This window comes from Macaca mulatta, chromosome 16, assembly GCF_049350105.2.
Source record: "Macaca mulatta isolate MMU2019108-1 chromosome 16, T2T-MMU8v2.0, whole genome shotgun sequence".
Classification (NCBI taxonomy): domain Eukaryota; kingdom Metazoa; phylum Chordata; class Mammalia; order Primates; family Cercopithecidae; genus Macaca; species Macaca mulatta.
Genome location: NC_133421.1, coordinates 73,970,300 through 73,992,598, shown reverse-complemented (window position 1 = coordinate 73,992,598; position 22,299 = coordinate 73,970,300). Strand labels below are relative to the sequence as shown.

Sequence of the window (22,299 nt, the reverse complement as noted above, 5' to 3'; positions counted from 1 at the left end):
AATTCCCTGTCTCTATCTACAAAGTCAGCTTCCTGGGGGAGGAACCTAGGAATCAACATTCTGAAAATTCCATAGGAAACTCTAATACATTGCTGGTGGAAATATAAAACAGTACTACCACTTTTGCAAACTGTTTGTCAGTTTCTTGCCAAATGTAAACAATATGATACAGCCAGTCCTCCTCCTTAAGTGTTTTAAGAAATGAAAATTGGGCGGGGCACAGTGGCTCACACCTGTAATCCCAGCACTCTGGGAGGCCAGGGCGGGTGAATCATGAGGTCACGAATTCAAGACGAGCCTGACCAATAGGTGAAACCCCGTCTCTATTAAAAATACAAAAATTAGCTGGGTGTGGTGGTGCACGCTGTAGTCCCAGCTACTCGGGAGGCTGAAGCAGGAGAATCACTTGAACCCAGGAGGTGGAGGTTGCGGTGAGCTGAGATTGTGCCACTGCACTCCAGCCTAGGCGACAGAGCTAGACTCCATCTCAAAAGAAAAAAAAAAAAAAAGAAAGAAAGAAAAAGAAAAGAAATGAAAATAGGTCCAAATAAAGACTCATACACAAATGTTCACAGCAGCTTTATTCACACCAGCCAAAAAAATAGAAGCAACTCAAATGTCCCTCAGCAGGTAAATAGGTAAACAGATTGTGGTAAATTCTTACAGTAGAATACTATTCAGCAATAAAAAGAGCGAACTATGATACACACAACAATATGGATGTATATCTAAGATATTATGTGAAATAAAGAGGCCAGGCACAAATGAGTATCTATGACGTGGTCATTTGTGAAATTTTAGAACAAACAAAATGAACTGGTGCTTATCTGGAGCAGGATTCGGGAGTGTTGAATCCAAAGGGATATGAAAAAATGTTTTAGGGTGATGGAAATGTTCTGTATCTTGATGGTAAAGAGAGTTACATTGGTGTGTGTGTTTTTCAAGATTCATTGAACTGTAAACTTAAAATGGATGCATTTTGGAGGAAAAGGAGAGTGTACAGAAGAGTGGGCAGAGCCAAGGGGTTTTTGTATTTACAGGCAAAGGAGGAGTTGAAGATCCTTGGAGACAGGATCTAGTGTGAGTGTGAAATACCTATGAGTGAGAAGACAAAAGCATTGTCCCTTTATAGAGATGTGAAAGGAAGGGTGGAGCTGAGCAAATGTAGAATGCAAAGGGTAGGAAGTTTCAGCGAGCTCACTCAGTTTCCCTTAATTTCCCCTATAACACAGAAGGCAGAGTCATTTGTGGAGAGACAGGGACCTTGAGGCAAGGAGTAGTTTGAAATACCAGCTACAGGGTGAGGGATCTCCTAGTGGCAGGGGCCTAGCTGGCCACACCATGGAGATAACGGTGTATGATGGTATCTCCACAAATGATCGCAGTATTTTCTACAGCCGTGCTCAGAAGCCTGGGTGGAGGAACAGGGACTGCTATGCAGATCCTGGGTTCAGGGTGAGTAGAGCTTATCTGCTGGATTATTAAAAGTGATCACCAATGGATTTCCAGGCTGGGCAAGAGTGGAAGTAGGAAAGAAACTGCTCTAGTTTGAATATTTGACCCTCCAAACCTCATGTTGAAATTTGATTCCCAGTGATGGAGGTGGAGCCTAATGGGAAGTGTTTGGGTCTTGGGGGTGGATCCCTCATGAATGCCTTGGCACTGTCCTCACTGTAGTGAGTGAGTCCTCACCCTGTTAGTTCCTGTGAGAGCTGCTTGTTAAAAAGAGCCTGGCACCTTCTCCCCTCTCTCTTGCTGCTTCTCTTGCCCTGCGATCTCTGTGCACGCCAGCTCCCCTTTGCCTTCTGCCACTAGTGGAAGCAGCCAGAAGCCTTCATCAGAGGCAGATGCTAGTGCCATGCTTCTTGCACAGCCTGCAGAACCGTGAGCCAAATAAACCTCTTTTCTTTATAAATTACCCAGCCTCAGGTATTCCTTTATAGGAACACAAACAGACTAAGACAGGAAATGACACTTAATTGCTCCATTCAACAAATACATTGGTTACCACCTGTGTGTCAGGTATTGTTTTAGATCCCTGGGAAGATGCAGATAACAAAAAAATAAATCCCAACCCTCAGTGGCCAGAGTCAGGCATTAAGTAAGCAATAAAATATACAGAACTACAGAGGTGGTAAGTGACATGGAGAAAAATTAAGCAGGGAAGAAGGGTAGGAAATCCTGGGCAGTAGGAGGTGATCATGGGAGACCTCTCTGAGATGCCAACAGTTGATCAAAGACCTAAGCAAAGGAACAGCCAGTGCAAAGGTCCCGAGGCAGGGTCAGGCCTGGCAGTGCTTGTTGAATACTTGGAGGCCGGCATGGCTGGAATGGAGTGTGTGGGAAATAGTGGGAGATTATTAGAGGGTGACAGGTTGAAAGGGAGGGACTGCTTGGGATTTACGAGCTGCTGTGTAAACACTGACCTTCACTGAGTGCGATGGGGAACCACTAAAGGATTTTGAGTGACAGAGAAGCTTAATCTGATTTATGCCTTTCAAAGGATCACTCTTCTCAGTGTCAAGGCATTGACTTACAGTCTTGACAAATATTTAATCCACATAGAGATGCCCCATGAGGTTAATGTTATCTCTATTTTTTTTTTTTCCTTATGATGAGGAAATTGAGGCTCCGCGAGCTTAAGTAACTTTGCCAAGGTCATTCAGCTGGTGATTGGCAGAGCCAGGATTTATACCTTCGTTTGTCTGATTCCAAAGACCACACAGATAAGGAGAGGAGGGAAGACAAAGGGTTCCAATGGTGTTGAAGGGAATGGAAACAGGACACAGAACTATGATTGGCATCGAAATAGACCACAGAGTTTGGCAACCGATAGCATGTGTTAGGGAGAAATAGATGTCAACAGTGTCGTCTGAGTCATGGCTATCTTCTAGGAGAATGGTGGTACTGTCAATAAAATACGGTAGTCAGGAGTAGAAGCCAGCCTGGGGCAAAAGACAGAGGGTGTGACTTGGGCAAGCAGAGGCTGAGGTGTTGGTGGGAAGTAGTGGATGTGTCCAGTTGATCCAGAGAGAGGACCCGGGAGGGAGGACCCAGGAGAGGGGAGCCTAGAACCCCACTGTGGTTAGGGTGGAAGTTTAAAGAGAGGCATGTGCTCTCTGAGTGAGAAGAAAGGCTGAAGGGAGAAGCTGGCAGTGTTCCTTCCTGTGTGGAGGAGGGAGTGGGGACAAAAATTCACTGCTTTTGGGGACAGAAATGTTTAAAACTTTACCCTTATGAACTTGGACAAAGGAAAGATGTGGACGTCTGTTTTGTCATTTGAGCTTAAAGAGGTGATTTAGATTAGCACAATAGCCTAGCAATGAGCATCTCCTGACCTCACCCAGGATGTCAGTTCCTGCAGGTATAAAGCTTGTGCCATTCCAGGCCTCAGCTGGACACACGATGGGGGCCGGGGAATGGAGTTGAGGCCAGTGACTGCTCCCAGGGGATCAGTGAGCAGGTTTGTTTCTTTCCCGTGTTAATCCTGGGAGACCAAACCTTTATTTCAGCTACATTTTCCCATATCTGTACCTTTACCAGATAACCTTACCTTTACCTTTACCTTACATAACAGCCACTTTTTATACTTGTGAAGTGACTCCCCCCAACTTTTTTTTTTCTGAAAGTAAAACAACTTGGTGACATTGGCTTTTATTCTTATCAGGCCCCATATAGATAGTGGCTTATTTTACAGCAGTATTTGTTTACATCCCTACAGCCAGGACAGTGTTTCTTTTCATATGGCTGAAAACTTTTTTTTTTAAAGCAAGAATCTTGCCTGATACCAGTTCTCATTATTAAATCAAAACCACTTTTTCATGTTGTTCTTTCATTGCACATTTTCAGATAATGCTCTTTGTTTTTATTTTTGCTGACTTTCCAAAGATTTTTCTCTTTAACCTTTTTTAATATGAAAAACTTTAAGCATATGTACAGAGAGTAGTAAAATAACACTCCAGGGTTCCCATTTATCATCTTTAACTGTTATCAACAGCTTGCCACTTTTTGTTTTATCTGTCCTCCCCACCCCCATGTAATTATTTTCTGTAGTATTTTAAAGCAAATCTTGAATTCAGATGATTCTTAAAGAAAAACATTTACAGAATTAGGTCATTGTTACATTTCAGAAGCCAAGCAGCAGTGTGTCTGTCTCTGTCAGAACTGTCGTAATAATTGCGTCTTTACCTGGCCTGCAGCTTTGAAGAGGCTTATTCCAGGTACTTATTTTACTGAGTGGATGGGAAATGCTAAGACAACCATGAGGTCCTCCTACTGGAGTTTATCTTCTCCTAAGCCTAGAAAAAAAAGATCACAGTTCTTAAACACCAATGTAGTTGTCCCAGGAATCTTCCCCTGTCTCCTGCCAACGTCCTGAATCTTAACTGGAACCTTCCTGGTACAGAGCACATCTTGGGACCTGAGGCCTCAGTGTCAGGTGACCAGTGGCTAAGCTATAGAAAACCTGGAAAATCTGCATCTGAAGACAAGTCTGTGAGACTGAGCAAACACTGTACAGCAAAGATCAGGTTATGAACAGGAATTTAAATCATATTGGTCTCCATGTCTTGTTTCTGGTGAATTGCTGGAATTTGGCTGCGTCCTCTTAATCTGCGTTTATCTGTGATACCTTTAAGTGGCTGAAACAAACAAAAAAGATGCCATTTACTGCCATGTTTTCTTCGGAATATGATATTCTTGCTCTTCTTGACTTGCGTGGCTTCAGGCCCGTGTTAAGGTAACTGGGTTATTGCACCTTGACTAGCTCGTTTGAGTAGGATGAGTGTGGTGTGCCTTTATTTCCTGTCTCTTGCATCAGTCTGTTTGTGAGAGTGTACCGAGAGGTGATTAATGGGGAAGATAAACATATGCTTACTGACTGAAAGTTCTTCCTGTTTCCTAAAGTGTTTTTGGTTTAGTGAATTGTTTGTTTGCTGCCCACAGACCACATATGGTGTGTGTACCTGTTATTGTGAACACCATATGCCTTTGTATAGGAGCTGGGCTTTTAAGCAAAGTCAACATGTGATAAGGCTTAAAAGATTTTCCTTCATCCAATAATTGGATGGATTGGACAGCTGTCTGTCACCATAAGCAGAGCCTCCAGAGTCTGGAATTCTGCATACAAAATCATATAAGAATACTTGCTGTTCTTGCCCCCAGAGCTTAAGTTGTGTATAGCAAGGCTGTGGGGTTTTGGTTGCTGGAAATACCTCATCGCTGTGAATCTCCTGCCTGCAGACGTATAGATCTCTCACTACACAGTGCTGCTGTGCCAGTGTTCATGCTCTCTCACTGCCACCACCATCTGCCCCTGGAATCAGGAGCTTCCTCATGCTTTGTGCCAAGGAAAATCTAGGGAGGGAAGAATTCTGCCATTAATTGCTGCAAATGTAAAATTGACTTAGAGAAAAAAACACATTCTCAATTTAAAAAGTAATGCCTGCTCTTGCAGAAATTTTAAGATATAGAAAAGGTTGGGGGGAGTTGCATTCCCAACAAGGATAATTTACAATTAGCATTTTTGATCTTTCCATCTAGTTAGGTACATTGAAGCCTTTCCCCATAGTTGCATTAATACTGTATGTACAATGTTATCCCTTCTCCTGAACATACTAGCGTAGGTTTGTTTATGTCTTAAAACTTTATTAGCTCTCTTAGAAGCCTTAATTTTTTGCCCAGGGGACATTCTGTAATTTAACCATATTATTGGGTAGGTCATTTGTAATGCTGCTACATACACATCTTTGAACAAAAAACCATTTTCTATACTTTATATTATCTTTAAATTAGATTTTATAGAAATGCAATGGGTGGGCCAAAGGGAATGAACACTTGGAGGCTCTAGGATTGCCGCTCCAAAGAGGTGTATCCATTTGCTATCCAATCGATGTCAGTTCTTAAACCAGTTTTACTTTTCCTAATGGGAATATATAGAGCTACTCCAGGCATCGGACAAGGTAATGATTTAGGTTTTAGAAGTCCTTGAGGTGTCAGATAGTGATGCTCTGACCCCTTGTCCACTGTGGGTGGTGGCTGGTTCTTCCTTCTGCATCCATCCCCCAAGTTATATGCAGGTTTCTTGAAAGCAGTTATGTTCTGGTCTCAGTTCTCTATCCAGCCTCGGTGACTATCCAGAGCTTACATTTGCATCACTGTGGATATGTTTTCTAAAAGATATGCATGATGATGCAAACATGCATATAACCTTCACGTACACTAGACCATGTAGGTTAACATGGGGGAGAAAGTTATTACCGGTACAACTTGACCTGGTCCTGGGAAGCCTCTGGGAATCTTGACATTTTGGGATGTTTCTGATGATGCCTTTGTTGTTCTTTTGCACAGATCCAGTCCTGCAGGTCCCAACGCATGTGGAAGAGTAAGTTTTCTGATTTGCTCAGTACTTCCCTTAAATTCAGTCTTCATTCAATCAGTGTTTATGAGGCCAATTGCTGGGAGTGCATATATGTGTAAGTTTGAGGAATAACAGTGAGTGACATATAAAGTCTTACAGGTGCTATGATGAAAGCCTGTATTGAGGAGGAGGTCGTCAGTTTCCTGGGGGAGAAGGGTAGTGGTTTTAAAAAGGCTTATTTGAGATGAAACTCAAGTTGAGCTTTGAGCTTAAACTTCCAAAGTCCTCAGGGGGACTGGACCTCTTCCTCTTTGCTGTGTCATATCATGGAGAAAAAAGGTGAATGTGACCTGCTACTGCAGAGCGTGTGTTGGAGTAAAAGATGGATAGCGCCTGTAAGAGCCTTAAATGATGGCGCAACCTAAGTAAAGGAACAATTCAGCCAAGAGTTTCTGAGGGACTGTAGTTATAGTTCAGTCTTTAGCAGATTAACTTGACAAAAGACCACTTCACATCTGCTTCGAGGGAAGCTACTGACGGAGAGACCTTGATCTGTCTCCTTGGCGGGTTCTCTCTGATGTCAAGCCATTAGAGTCTGCTTTTATTGCCTCCAGTTAAACAAAAAATATCTCTTGAAAACTAAAAGCAGATTTGTTCTACCTGTTTATGTACCATGCTATGCTATTAAATATTAATGGCTGAAGTTCTATATACAATTGATGTAGAAATTGAAAAGTGGACTTGCTGGGTCCTTTTCACATATTTTACCTTCATCCAGAGCGCTTTGACCAAATGATGATTTGTCTTCTGTGGTTTTGTATGATTTCTCCTTTCAGGCCGCTTTTCTCCAGTCGAGGATAGTGTTTACCACCATAGGGGTATTTTATTTATCTGTGGTTGAATTGAGAGAGAATAGTGGATGGAATTGTCTTATATACTCACTTATACACCCACACACAACTACCCCCCACTCTCTATTCCTCCATCATGGGTTCGCGTGGCTTTGATATGTTGTTCTGTGCCCTGGACTGTAATTTATCTTTGATATTTATTATTTAATCTCTAGGCCTGCCTTTCTCCCAGATCCTAATGATGGCAGCCTGTATACGCTTGGAAGCAAGAATAATGAAGGCCTGACGGTGAGTATATTTAGCTTCTTTTTGTACTCCAGGGGTTCTAGACCAGCAGTCCTTAAGTGTGTCTGCACAGTGTCTTACTGTGTCTCCCGCCCGGAGCTTTTAAAAACAACCCCTGGGGATTCTGATTCAAGTGATCTAGAGGGGAGCTTGGGCATCAGTCTTTTCAGAGAGCTTCCTAAATGAGCTTTTAAATGTGGTGCCAGAGTTCAGAAACACGGATGCAGACCAGCAGGTTTTCATGGCCCAGCCCATACACTGGGGGATATAGTGTTAGGAACAGGGTTTGCTCTAACTGGTGACCCTCACCTTAGGAGGGAGGGATATAGGGAAATGCTGTCTCCACCTGCCCCACCTTCCAATGACTCCTTAGGGGAGTCATGTGTTATTCCATCCTCATCTCCATTTGAGAATCTAAACCAGTGGTTTTCAGCCTTAGTTATACATTGTAATAACCTGGAATTCGAAAAAACAGCATTGGGACCTAGAACATAGAGCCCAATCCTAGAAGGTCCCGATTTAATTGATCTAAGTCATCAGGACTTTTTTTTTTTTTTTTTTGAGACGAGTCTCACTCTGTCGCCCAGGGTGGAGTGCAGTGGCACGATCTCAGCTCACTGGAAGCTCCGCCTCCCGGGTTCACACCATTCTCCTGCCTCAGCCTCCCGAGTAGCTGGGACTACAGGCACCCGCCACCTCGCCCGGCTAATTTTTGTATTTTTAGTAGAGACAGGGTTTCACTGTGTTAGCCAGGATGGTCTCGACCTCCTGACCTCATGATCCGCCTGCCTCGGCCTCCCAAAGTGCTGGGATTACGGGCGTGAGCTACCACTACCCAGCTTACAGTGTTTTTGCAATAAATGGTGTAGGTCAATTGGGATATCCATATAGGAATGAAAGTCTTGACTCCTACCCCCCACAACGCATATAAAATCAGTTCCAGATAGATCACACATCTAAATGTGAAATGCAAAATAATAAAGCTTTAAGAAAAAAAGTAATGGAACCATCTTCATGATCTCAGAGTGAGTAGAGATTTCTTAAATAGGATATTAAAGAACACTATAAATTTAGCAAAAAATCAATATATTGACTGTATTAAAATTAAGAACTTTTCCTTCTTAAGAGGTCACAAAGTATTTGTAGTATACACATCCAACAAAAGTTCATATTCAGAATACATGAAGAAATCCTATGGTACATTAAAAAAGACAGCCCAGTGGAAGAATGACAGAAGAGAATATCCAAATGGTCATAAACATATGAAAAGATGTTCCATTTTATTAGTCATTAGTAAATGCAAATTAAAGTCGCAGTGCCATACTGATACTCACCAGAATGGCCAAAACAAGGGAAGTAGAAAAAGAAAATGTGGTGGTGATATGGAGCAACCAGGATTCTCACCTACTGCTGGTGGAAGTGCAGTGTGGCACAAGTGGTTTGGCAAACTGTTTGGCAGTAAGTCCTAAAGTCCTTAGGACCCAGAAATGCCTTCCTAGGTTACAGACCCAATAGAAATGCACGTTTGTGGTTGGGCGAGGTGGCTCACACCTGTAATCCCAGCACTTTGGGAGGCCAAGGCGGGTGGATCACGTGGCCAGGGATTGAGACCACGGTGAAACCCCATCTCTACTAAAAATACAAAAAATTAGCCGGGCGAGGTGGCAGATGCCTGTAGTCCCAGCTACTCGGAAGGCTGAGGCAGGAGAATGGCGTGAACCCAGGAGGTGGAGCTTGCAGTGAGTTGAGATCGTGCCACTGCCCTCCAGCCTGGGCAACAGAGCGAGACTCCGTTTCAAAAAACAAAAGAGAAATGCACGTTTGTTCACCAATGGACACGTGCCCAAATGTACAGCAGCACCATTTATAATAAGCAGAGTGGCCAAATAACATCCACAGTGGAGTGGAAAAATCAACTCTAGAAGAGGCATGCCCAGTGATGAGGACCAACAACAGTCTGACGACACACACCACAGATGACTCGCAAGCGCCATGTTGAACAAAACAAGACAGACCAAAAAGGCCACACACTGCCGTTCACTTATATAAAGCCAAAAACAGGCAAAACGAGTCTCTGCTGTTTTGAAGTTAGGATAATAGTTACCCTGGAGAGTTATGGCTAGAAAGGGGGGCAAGAGAGAGTGGGGGGCTTCTGTTTCTTCACCTGGATACTGGTTCCGTGGGTATGTTCACTTTGTGAACATTGACTGAGCTGTGTGATGATGAGCGCTTTTCTGTTTGCATATTATGCATCAGTAGGAAGTTTTGAAAGCTTCCAAGTAATTCTCATGTGCAACCGAGGATGAGAACCACTTGTCTAGGCTGTAAGTGGATTGTGGGCTTTAACTTGGTTATTTTAAAATTATTTTGTGAATGCCTGTAACCAAAACAGAGGGGAGGAGGGCAAGCTTGTGCAGAGCTGTGTGTATTTCACCTTCAACACTACTCTCCGTCGGTTTCTCTCCACAGCTCTGTAGTCCTCATTTCTTAAGCAATTTGTTTGCCAGAAACTGGGCTGAGTGAGTTGTATAAGTTATCTCATTTGAATCTCTCAGCAGCCCTGTGGGTGATATCCCCATTTTAGAGGTGTGGAAACTGAGCCTGGAGAAGTGAAGGAATATGTCCAGGGCCGAGTCTTCTCGTGTTGGAGTTGGTTCTTAAAGAGGATGCCCTTCATCGCTCCCTTGTGCTCCTTCCTGGGTTGTGGTTTAGCAGCTCCACAAACAGTGTTTCCCAAGCTTGGGCCTTGAAGCAGAGACCACAGGACTCCAGGAGACTGGACAATCTGCAGTGCCTTTCTGATTCTCAGAAACATGTGGCAAAACCCAGTCATTGCAGCCTCTCTGAAGCATTTTTCCTCCTCTGAGGCTTGGTTTGAATGTTGGGATGATGGGAAAATCCAAGTTATTTAGTATGCAAAGCTCTGCTTATTAAAGCTAGAGAGAAATCTTTTCTTCCTTGGAGAAAAAGGTGACCATGCAGTAGAGGCATTTCTATAAAAGCAGGTATCTATAGAACAATTTCAGGAACACAGAATGTTCTAAAAATAAAGTATACTGAAACGAGCACTAACCAAAAGAGCTCGTCAGATGACAGCTGTAGACTCAGAAGAATCAGTTTTATGATGAAATGCAGTTGAAACATTTGGATTCCTTTGAGTTTCTTTTCCTGGCACCTATCTTAACTTCCTCTTTAAAACCAAAAGCCTCCATTTTTCTTGTTTTTCAATAGTGAATTTTTTACTGAAGAAAACATCAGAACTCTTTTCCACCTCAGACTCTTGTGTTGCCCCTGTAATGGCGACTTCTCCTTTCCCTCGAAGCTTGAGCTTGGCACCAAGGTTGCATCCCTTCAGCATCAATGTCGTGGCTCCCTCCCATGGGGCTCTACAAAGGACTGTCATTCTACTCAGTCTAGCCAGCTGTAGCTCTGTATTCCAAGCCAGGATAATTCTTTCTCCCACTCTTAGAATTTCAAAGAATATATAACTTTCCATATTTGTGTAAATATTTTCAGAAAAGGTTTGTGTCACCCCTGGGAAGCACCCTGGACAGGAGACCTTGAGGGGCATCGGCACATGGTGTCAAGTAAAGGAGTGGATGTTTATGGAGCTCAGGGACCTAGGAGCTTGTCAAAATAGACGTGGAAAATTAGCTGGCTGTAGTGGCAACATGCCTGTAATCCCAGCTACTTGGGAGGCTGAGGTGGGAGAATCACTTGAACTCAGGAGGCAGAGGTTGCTGTGAGCCAAGATGGCGCCACTGCACTCCAGCCTGGTCAACAGAGTGAGACCCTGTCTCAAAAAAATAAAAATGAAAACAAAGTAGATGTGGAAGCATAGGGTGCCCCCTTCTCCTTGGTATTCAGTTAGGAAAACTCCCATCTGCAAAGTGCTTCTCTCTTTTTAGCAGAATTAGGTAATAGAAACAGACTGCCTGGTAAAATTATAATAATTGCACAAGACTTGGTTAACTTTTTTCCCTTTTTTTTTTTTTTTTTTTTTGAAGAAACTTCCTTTTACCATCCCAGAATTGGTGCAGGCATCCCCGTGCCGAAGTTCAGATGGAATCCTCTACATGGGTAAGAGTTCCTGTCTCCAACCCTGAAACTTGTGTCTCTTTGATGTAAGTCCCGGAATCTGGGAAAGTGGCATGTGGAGAGAGAGGGCGCAGGCACCGCCTTGCCAACCCTTTCTTTCCTGGGTTGTGCTTCAGGTGCTGTTCTCCCCAGGATCAGCTGACCAATTAAGAAAAGGTTCCCCCAACTTGGGAGAAGAATTGACATCATTAATATGGTTACTCATTTAACAAGCTTTTAGTTGCTGTGTTGACTTAGTCCTGAGATTCCAAGATTGCAACATACCCAGTGGCAAATGGATGAAATTTAAAGTGAATACAATCATCTAAGCCAAGAAAGGAAAGCCAGGCTCTGCCTGTTAATTATAGGGCTTTCTTAGTATTTCCTGCTATCGGAATATTTGATAAAACAGCACTTAATAGCTTGCCTAGATAAACTGCCTTCATACCTATGGGGTCACAGCTTTCAAAGCATCAGATCACCTGCTTTTCTTTTACCGTGTTGCTGCCAAAATGTCAATAAAAAAGCATTTGCAACACAAAGGAGAGCTGTATTTATCTTGAAATCATAGTAGTAATAATAGCCCGTATTTATACAGCAGCTTTCTTTTTGAGGAACTGAAAGTGCTTATTGCCTATTCATGCCTCCAGAAGCTTTATGTGTATTTCTGGGTCTCAAGTGCAGGCCGGACTTTTAAGGTTTTGCTCAGGACACTGGGACGCTTGCTTCCTTCCACACCTTCAGAATGAGGAACTCCCAGCCTAGGAATTTGGAGGAAACAATCAGCACGGATTTTTCTCTCTGTGGGCCATGGCCTGGGAACATCTGACAATCTTCTGACCATCCATGTCACTGTGTCCTATCTGGTCTTTCAGCTTTTGCCAGCGATTCACTTATAGTCTGCTTAGGGTATTGTCTTCTCATCATCTTTGTGCTGTGCCCTCTTAAGCGAGTTCATTAAACATATTTAAGAGCATGGTAGTTGCCCAGTCTATCCATTAAAGTAATAGCTGAGTTATGTAAACTCTAGTGGTCCTTGAAGTAACCAGTTATGTCATGCCAGATGGAAAAGGTTCGTGGTCTTAGCTCTGTTCCCCTCTACCTTTAGATCACATTCATATTATGATTTTATCATTGAGAACAGAGTTGTGATCCACGGGTAAGTTGCACACATGTAGAGCAGGCATGTATGCAACATCTGTTAGAACTTTAGAAGTATAGCTTTAGCAAATTCTAGGCCAGGCACAGTGGCTTACAACTGTAATCCCAGTACTTTGAGAGGCTGAGGCAGGAGGTTTGCTTGAGGCCAGGAGTTTGAAACCAGCCTGGTCAACATAGTGAGACCCTGTCTTTACAGAAGAAACATTTTTTAAAAATTAGCCAGGTATAGCCCAGGAGCCTGGTGGCTCACACCTGTCATCCCAGCACTTTGGGAGGCTGAAGTGGGCAGATCACAAGGTCAGGAGATCAAGACCATCCTGGCCAACATGGTGAGACCCAGTCTCTACTAAAAATACAAAAACTAAGCTTCATGTGGTGGCGGGCGCATGTAGTCCCAGCTACTTGGGAGACTGAGGCAGAAGAATCGCTTGAACCCTGGAGGCAGAGTTACAGTGAGCCAAGATCGTGCCACTGCACTCCAACCTGGGTGACAGAGCAAGACTCCATCTCAAAAAATAAATAAATAAATAAAAATTAGCCAGGTGGCCGGGCGTGGTGGCTCACACCTGTAATCCCAGCCTGAGTCAGGCGAATCATGAAGTCAGGAGATCGAAACCATCCTGGCTAACACGTTGAAACCCTGTCTCTACTAAAAATACAGAAAATTAGCTGGGTGTGGTAGCACGTGCCTGTAGTCCCAGCTACTTGAGAGGTTGAGGCAGGAGAATCATTTGAACCTGGGAGACAGAGGTTGCAGTGAGCTGAGATCGCGCCACTGCACTCCAGCCTGGGCGACAGAGTGAGACTCCATCTCAGAAAAAAAAAAAGAGCCAGGCATAGTGGCACATGCCTGTAGTCTCAACTATGAGGAGGCTGAGGCAAAAGGATCACTTGAGTCCAGGAGTTCGAGGCTGCAGTGAGCCATGACCACACCTCTGTACTCTGTACTTGTGTGACAGAGCAAGATCCTGGTCTCAAAAAAAAAAAAAAAAATTTCAAAGGCTCTGTGACCTTCCTCAGCATCTCAATATTCTGCTTCTAAGAGTCTCCAAAATAGGAGACTTTTCCAATAAGTTAGGAAGATATGAATGACCACCAGAGATCATGCTTTACAAAACAGAAATATACACATCACAGTGACTGTGTTGACCTTCACACTGGAGGCCGGTGCTACTGACTCTCCATTGCTAGGATGCTGTTGGGTGTATACCATTGATACATATGCTTTGGATTTTCTTAATAGTGTTGTTTACCATGCTGTCTGCCTGTCATAATCAGCTGACCAAGATTAGGGGTATGGTCTGAGGCCAGGGAATAACTTACTGGCTGGGACCTGGGGCCGAGACAACTTTGACCTCCTTAGCATCAGATTGCAACCAACTCCACTGACCAGTCCCAGGTACTAGTTAATTATAGTTATAAACAGTAACTGTAGATCCTTCTCAGTGGGGGCTAGTTAGTAGGGATGTTGAGAAATGTGAATGATGGTTATTAGGGAGATAAACCCCTGGGCACATTTCTGTATTTCTATAGATCCCAGTCCATGGGAAAAGGGTTACCCTTCACAGGCAAGACTTTTCATATTTAAAGCCACTCATCAAAGCAATAAAATCTAACTTGAAAGTTTGGGGAACTTTTTGAAACTATAATTATGTTATTAGGTTTGGAGGAATTTGTATACCATGATTAGGTTATTAAATTATTATAAGACCTATGGGCCTAAGAAGTTTTATTGTCTCTGCATTACCATTTACATCATCACCTTAGAAATGATATCCTAAGAATTTCAGGTCTATCTCTCTCAATACAGAGCATCTTGGCTGCTAGTTTGGCAGTGATACTTTTTTCCATATGGTGTAAACGATGATGTGTTTTTGTGTCCTTTCAGGTAAAAAGCAGGACATCTGGTATGTTATTGACCTCCTGACTGGGGAGAAGCAGCAGACCTTGTCATCAGCCTTTGCAGATAGTCTCTGCCCATCAACCTCTCTTCTGTATCTTGGGCGAACAGGTAAGAAATGAACCTTTGTCTTCTACAACCTGCCTGTTTCCAGAAGGGATCGGAAGAAGCTCCCCAGCCTCTTTTCCTAGAAGGTGGCCAGAGCTTCCTTTTTCCAAACACAGGTCTGATCATGTCATTTTCCTTTATAAGACCCTTCAGTGTCCCCCACTGCTCAAGGGATACAGTCCAAACTGCACCACTGCCCAGAAAAACCCCTGTGATGCGACTGCCACCTCTCTCGCCTCATTTCGCTCATTTCAAAGTTTCCTAGCCGGGCGTGGTGGCTCACGCCTGTGATCCCAGTATTTTGGGAGGCTGAGGCAGGTGGATCAGCTGAGGTCAGGAGTTCGAGACCAGCCTGGCCAACATGGCAAAATGCTGTCTCTACTAAAAAAAATACAAAATTAGCCGGGTGTGGTGGCGGGTGCCTGTAATCCCAGCTACTCAGGAGGCTGAGGCAGGAGAATCACCTGAACCTGGGAGGCAGAGGTTGCAGTGAGCCAAGATCAAGCCACTGCACTCCAGTCTGGGCAACAAGAGTAAGACTCCGTCCCCCCACCCCCCCCCAAAAAAAGTTTCCCAATTAGGATGAACTGCCTGCAGCTCCCAGAATGGCAGTGCCATTTTTAAAGGCTTGTAGTGGTGTGGCCCTCTCCACCAGGTATGCCTGTTTTTGCCTATCTGGCAAATATCCTCTTTTCTTGCACAACTCTGCTCAAAAGTCACCTTCTCTGTGAAGCCTCTTCTCCAGCCTCTCGGCCTCCACCCTGCTCAGGAACACCTGGCTGTCCCGTTCTAGGGGCACACGTAGCAGTTAACAAGCCTGTTGTGACAGCCATCTCACCCCTTGTCATTGTCCCTTTACAGGCATGGCTTGCACCCTCTTTACCGCACCATTTTCTGTTTCCTCCTTTTTCAGCCTCTTTCTTCTTAACTCTTGGCACTGCATATTTATAAATTCTATGTGCCTACTTCCTGCCTCCCTCACTAGAATATCAGTTCCCTGAGGGTACGACTTTGTTTTGCTCACCTGCTGTCTCTCTACACCAGGCATATTGCCTGATGTGTAACAGGGGCTCAATGTTTGAGTGTATGAATGGGAGAGCCCCATTACTGCAGAGACCTGCCTTACTCATTATCATATGTGCAGCACCTCACACATGTCGGGGATGCCATGAAACTTGTTGAACGATACTTAAAGCTAAAAGAAGAAACAAAAAACATTTAGAAGGAAAAAATTATACCAAAAACCTAGGATGAATTCATTACAATTGAGCACTACATTTAGGTTTAAACTTTCAGACAGCCAAGGATTTGAAAAAAAGAGAACCTTCCTGAAAGTGTTGGGGAAAGCACTGCATTTCTAAAACTCAGTGAGACTAATCTTGGACCCTGCAGAAGCTGGCTGGGCTCTCCTGGGAATGGGTGGAAGGTCTTAGACTGTAAAAATCAGGTATTCCAGCTTCTAACTGTAGTGACTGCTTAGGATTTATGTGTTTACCTTTTCCATCAAGTAAATTCTTACAGTGGCCCCAGCTTCATCCAGATATAAAACTTGTGTCATTCTCAGGTGAAACTGTGGTGTTCAAAGGAGCTGGGATATGCATGAGGTGGAATGTGTGTGCATAGGTGTGTAAATCCATTGCCTCCATTGTCTATTGCTGCATGGCAAACCACCCCAACTTAATGCCTTAAAACAAGCATTTTATTGTTAATGATTCTGTAGGGAATTCAGGAAGGACTCAGCAAGGACCCATCATCTTTACTCCACATGCTTGGTTGGCCTCACTCATGTATCTGAGATTTCGGTTCACTTCCATGTGACCTTTCTCCATATAGATAGCCTGGACTCTTGACATGGCAGCCGGGCTCCCTCTTGAGTAAAAATGGGTATTACAGTGCCTCCTAAGGTCTGGGCTCAAAAGTTCTAGAACCTTCCTTCCACTGCAGTCTGTTCGTTAAAGCAAGTCTCAAGGCCAACTGAGAATCAAGGGTAGAGATACAGACTCGGCCTCTTGATGGGAAGAGTAACATGCATATTACAGAAATGGGAAGAATTGGTGGTAGTGACCTTTAGAGATGTTCTACCGCAGTCCTCCCTCAGGCTGTAGTAGTTTACAACCCTCCCACTCCCTCCAAAGACCCCCAAAATCCAATCCCAGCATCAGTCCCAAAATCTCATGTCCTGTGATCTGCATCAGGTCTGGAGGAGGATGATGTTCTTCAGGTGTAGCTCCTCTTGATTGGAGACCTGTGAATTAAAGAGACAGGGTCTTTCTCCCCTTCCCATCCCCCACCCAACATACAGTGGTGAGATGGAGACAGGATAGCTGCAATAAACATGTTCACTCAAAAAAGGGCAGGAAAGAGAAACACATATCACACATTGGACCTTAGTAATTCTGAAATCTAGCCAGGCACATGTTTTCAGGTTCCCCTCCTCCAGGGGTAGGGAATATTCCTTCATTAGGGCCCAGTTTTGCCCTCTGGGATTAGTTCCCTAATATAGTGCTCTCAGTGGCTCTTGGTTCTGCCCTCTGAGAAGTCCTTTCTTTTCCGTAACAAATGGCCAGTTTTGTATCTTTCTCAGTCTGTTCCTTGTCCATTGAAATTTAGGGATCTAGAAACCCTTTTTTTCAATTTGACTGTCTCTGATCCTTTTAGTTTATGCTAATACCACTCCTTTAAAAACTATGTGAGCTTCCCATGTGTCAAATTATAGTCTATTCCATTAGATAAAAACCATACCCACAAGTCTCTAGACTTTGGAATGTGAGTTTAGAACTCCTTTGATGCAGAGGGTGTATGAGGAGCCGCCTTAAACTCTTTTGGAGGTCTCAAAGAAGGATCTTACAGCTTAACCTTTGATTTTATTGATCTTTACCCTGAACCCATTTTTTGTTGCTGGCAGTACCCTGGATTTGATCTTTTCCCTAAAGTTATTTTTTATAATGAGAATCTTTTCCAGCAGTATTCAGTCCTGGACCCTTTATATTTCCTCTGTATTCTGATGAATAATTTCTTCCTCAGCTCATTTGTCTCACAGTATATCATAGACAGCTAAGAGAAACCAACATTCTCTGCTTTCTGTCTGGAAATCTCCTTAGTTGGATCCCTGAGTTGATTAGATATTTTTTCTGTCTTCCAAGTTACTGCAAGTAATAGTCATACTCATCATGGCACCCTCCACAAGCTGGGTCACCCCTTTTCCACTTTGAATAGCAGTGCCCCCTCTGCACTAGCAAGTCTCCACCAACCTTTTTGTCAGCCTCCCAGCCTCCACCTACCAGCTGGTCCCAAAGTCAATGCCACATGCTTTAGGTGTTTGTTATGGCGCCATCCTGCTTCAAGGTGCCAGTTTTTAACTATCAGCAATCCATTGCTATGTAATAAGGCACCCCAAACCTTAATGGCTAACAATAACAACCATTCTATTGCTCACGATTCTGTGAGCCATGAGTCCAAGGGCATAGCAGGGGTGGCTCGTCTCTGCTTCCACATGCTGTCAGCCAGGCTCACTCATGTGTCCGGGACTTCAGTTCTCCTCACATTGCCTTTCTGTATCAAAAGGGATAGTCTGGACTTTTTGGCCTACAGTTTAGGGAGGAATTGTTTGTAATTAGATAAGGACCATACCTCAGTATGTACTGTGGCCCCTCTGTGGTAATGGGCTGGCTGGTCTGTGTTCTTTAGAATACACCATCACCATGTACGACACCAAAACGCGAGAGCTCCGGTGGAATGCCACCTACTTTGACTACGCAGCCTCGCTGCCTGAGGACGACATGGACTACAGTAAGTGCTCTCTGCTGGATTTCACAAGCTTGAGCCAGTACTTTTGACCTATGTGGAAACAGTTGCTCCAGAAAGTAGGATTTTCTTTTAAGATACTGTTTGTCACCAGATTCTTTCTTTCCATGGACTTTTCATGGGCTTATCGTAAATACTTCCCACAGTCAATGTGCAGGGACCTTGGTGAAGTCTGAAGGGAAACCGAAGTAAAATGGTGACAAGCTTAGCCAGAGAGGAAGGAGGACACCCCTTGTTGAGTCTTTCTATGTCACAGAAGGAATTTACTGCAAGCCCATGGAAAGTAGAAGTAAAATCAGCATAGGACATTAGCAACCCTGTCAAGAAGGCCTCTCTGCAAATGTGACTCATCCCTAGTTATTTCTGCAGTTAACATTCACCTCGCTCAAATGAAAACTAAAAACCAATTCTGTCACCTTAACATTGGTGTCAAAGTTGGACTCTGCCTTTTCTGGTCAAGGACCTAGAATATTTTCGTTTTTCTCTGAGGACTCCTTTGTGAATCTCATGGGACAGTGTCAGTGGTTCAGGTCTGACTTTCAGGGTGTTTTTTTGTTTTTGGCGGGGGGTTTTTGAGGCAAGGTCTCCCTCTGTTGCCCAGGATGTGTGCAGGGGTGCAGTCATGGCTCACTGTAGCCTCAAACTCCTAGGCTCAAGCGATCTTCCCACCTCAGCCTCCTAAGTAGCTGGGACCACAGGCACGCACCACCACTCCCCTACCTCCCCTGGCTAATTTTTTTTTTTTTGTAGAGATGAGGGTCTAACTATGTTGCCCAGGCTTGTCTTGAACTCCTGGGCTCAAGTGATCTTCCCACCTCAGCCTCCCAAAGTCTTGGGCTTACAGACATGAGCCACCACAGCTGTCCCTGACTTTCAGTTTGATCGATGGGTTTCAAGTGACTGCTATGAAATGCCAGATTAATAGGCATCTCCATTGGCTCCTTTCTTCTCAATATTTACTCTCACTTATTGAATAGAATGGTAAAGCACATCACCAAATAAATTGCCTTTGGGAGAGTGATCCTATCCTGTGTTTGTAAGCCAGCCAGCTCCCAGTGTCTTGATATTATAGAGACTAAGTGAGTTCATTGGAAACAAGTGAAATTGCTCAGAGGAGATCTGAGAATATTCCAGAAGTCTTGTTTCCTCTGAGTGACTACAGCCTGCCACAAGAGTAGAGGATGTGGTTTCAAGATGGGGTGAGACTCAGCATGCTTTGTTTATTTGATCTGTACAGAGATGTCCCACTTTGTGTCCAATGGTGATGGGCTGGTGGTGACCGTGGACAGTGAATCTGGGGATGTCCTGTGGATCCAAAACTACGCCTCCCCTGTGGTGGCCTTTTATGTCTGGCAGCGGGAGGGTCTGAGGAAGGTGATGCACATCAATGTCGCCGTGGAGACCCTGCGCTATCTGACCTTCATGTCTGGGGAGGTGGGGCGCATCACCAAGTGGAAGTACCCGTTCCCCAAGGAGACAGAAGCCAAGAGCAAGCTGACGTGAGTTGGGAGCTCGGGGAAGGAGAGGGCGGCCATGGCCTTTGTGTTCTGGTGCTGTTGCAATGTAGCAGGCCCTGCATGGGAGGCCAAAGACAGGACGGTCTCTGAAGCCATGAGGAATATCCAGAGCCACGTCTGCTTCGTTCGGAAACCTCAGAATAGAAGAACTGAGGGGCACCCATTAAAGCTTCAGAATTCTTAAATATTACATAAAAATCATGAGTGGGAGGTGCCGGGCACCATGGCATACACCGGTAATTCCAGCTACTTGGGAGGCTGAGGTGGGAGGATTGTTTGAGCACAGGAGTTTGAGGCCTACCTGGGCAACGTGGCAAGACCCTCCCCCTGCCGCCACACACACACAAATACAGGTGGGGATAGGAAAGAGACTGCCAGTGGAAGTATAGTTTGCATCTATCTTACGTGGTAGGGATGCAAGAGATTTATTTTTTTAACTTTCTATATTTTCTAAATTTTTAGGTTATATTCATTTTAAAAATCAGAAAAAAATAGTTAACAGTGTGTGTCCAAGACTCAGCAGGCTTCTGTTCTCCATCCCTCTGTTATTAGCCTATCACTGAGTCACTTAAACTCACCAAGCCTCAGTTTCTTCATAGAGTTGTGTGGAAGATCAAATACGATAATGTGCCAGAGAGTATTTAGATTGTAAAACACCATTCAAATGTAAGATATTCGTTGAGAGAGGTTTAGATAATGTAGTGGATGACCGATCAGATGGGCTCTTGACAGTAAGCAGAAGGGCCAGGGGGTGTAGCTCTCCTCATTTTCCATCTCCCTGATGTCCCACATGGGGACAGACTATACAGCTGAGGAACCAGAAGTCTCACCGAGTCTTGAATTTCTTATGCATCCCTTTTGCTCTCAGCATCCAGAGTAGAGCACCATTTCTCAGGAGTTCTGTAGGACCTCCAGGATCCTTAGAAAGCAGGGGGCAGAATGGGGGTAGTTTTGGTGGTCACTGGAGTGAAAGTGTGTTGTACAGGGTCGTCTGAGGGGCCTCGGCAGTGGTGGTAAGCACTCAGTCTCCTGGATGGCCATTGGACGTAGTCCTTTCTGCAGGCATCATGGGCATCGTCTAGTCCAGCCCTGCAATTTTGCTGAGGCTTGCCATTAAGTGGCTTGTCCATGTTTCTGCAGTGAGTGACAGCTGGGACTAAAGTCCTGTGGCCCTGTTCCCAGGGCAGTGCCCCACCTTCACACCCCTACTGCTTTCCTCCACGTCTGGGGGGTTAATGTGGTCATCCCTGTAGGTGGTATTTGGGGTTATGATTCCTCCTTTCTGTGGGATCTGGAAATTAAATGACTCTGGAATGCATGTATCTGTTTTTCTCCTAGGCCCACTCTGTATGTTGGGAAATACTCTACCAGCCTCTATGCCTCTCCCTCAATGGTACACGAGGGAGTTGCTGTCGTGGTAAGTCCACTATGGAGGGCTCACAGCTGCCTAACTGCTTCTGTTCCATTTTAGCAAAGAATGACTTTGCTATGCACAAGCATACTGCGGGTTAAGAATGCAAAATACAAATCTTAAATTCTCAAAAACAGTTTCCACACATGCCACATTCTACTTGGAAAGAAAGATACATGACAGAAACAGCTTCTTAAAGCTGAGGAATCCCTGATTATTTCCTTTTGCTTTTGTGGTCAAATCTAAACTCCCCAGGCTGGTGTTCATGGCTCTCCTTAATCCAGTCCCACGATGCCGTTCCACCAACCTGTTAGTTTCTCTGTGTGAGTTACATGACCCAAGCAAGTGCACTTTCTCCCTGACTTCTACAAGCTTCCTGTTCATCTTTCCCCAGGGCATTTGTTCAGGCTGCTCCTCACCTCACGCTTCAAGTGCCCTTTCTTCATCCTTTTCCATACTCAAACCCTTTGCCTGCTTTTGCAATCTCTCCAAGCCTCCTTGGGCCTCACCAGCCTGCCTCGAACATTCTGTCTCTGAAAGTCCAAGGCATCATAATCCTAGCTGTTTGTCTTGATCCCTACAATGCTTGGACTGTGTGGTTGGCTCTCTTGTCTTCCCAGTGAGTTGGGCGACTGCTCCTGTGAGCAGACAGTGCCTGCCTCTGTTGTAGTTCCAGCAGCACCTGAGCCAGCACCGGGTGTGTGGGTGGACTTTATTCCACCCCGTTGGTTGCATCAGTTGTGACTAACAGATATCCATTCGTTCTCCTTCACTTATGTCTGCTTCTTGTAACAACGTCTTGGAGTTCTACACACACACTTCTTGTT

The 22,299-nt window shown here is 44.4% G+C and overlaps 1 protein-coding gene across 4 annotated transcripts in view; it reads left to right on the top strand.

The window, feature by feature from the left end:
• Window positions 1-22,299, top strand: part of ERN1 (endoplasmic reticulum to nucleus signaling 1) — a 91,002-nt gene that overhangs the window by 43,774 nt on the left and 24,929 nt on the right. For 2 of the 4 annotated variants that reach the window (XM_001109583.5, XM_077972436.1), the window contains 7 exons: window positions 6,349-6,382; window positions 7,425-7,497; window positions 11,502-11,574; window positions 14,621-14,743; window positions 18,428-18,529; window positions 19,782-20,043; window positions 21,400-21,478. In XM_001109583.5, the coding sequence (XP_001109583.3) occupies window positions 6,349-6,382; window positions 7,425-7,497; window positions 11,502-11,574; window positions 14,621-14,743; window positions 18,428-18,529; window positions 19,782-20,043; window positions 21,400-21,478 (746 nt within the window). The remainder of the gene's footprint in view (window positions 1-6,348; window positions 6,383-7,424; window positions 7,498-11,501; window positions 11,575-14,620; window positions 14,744-18,427; window positions 18,530-19,781; window positions 20,044-21,399; window positions 21,479-22,299) is intronic. The other 2 variants (XM_015120098.3, XM_077972437.1) reach the window with 1 other exon arrangement.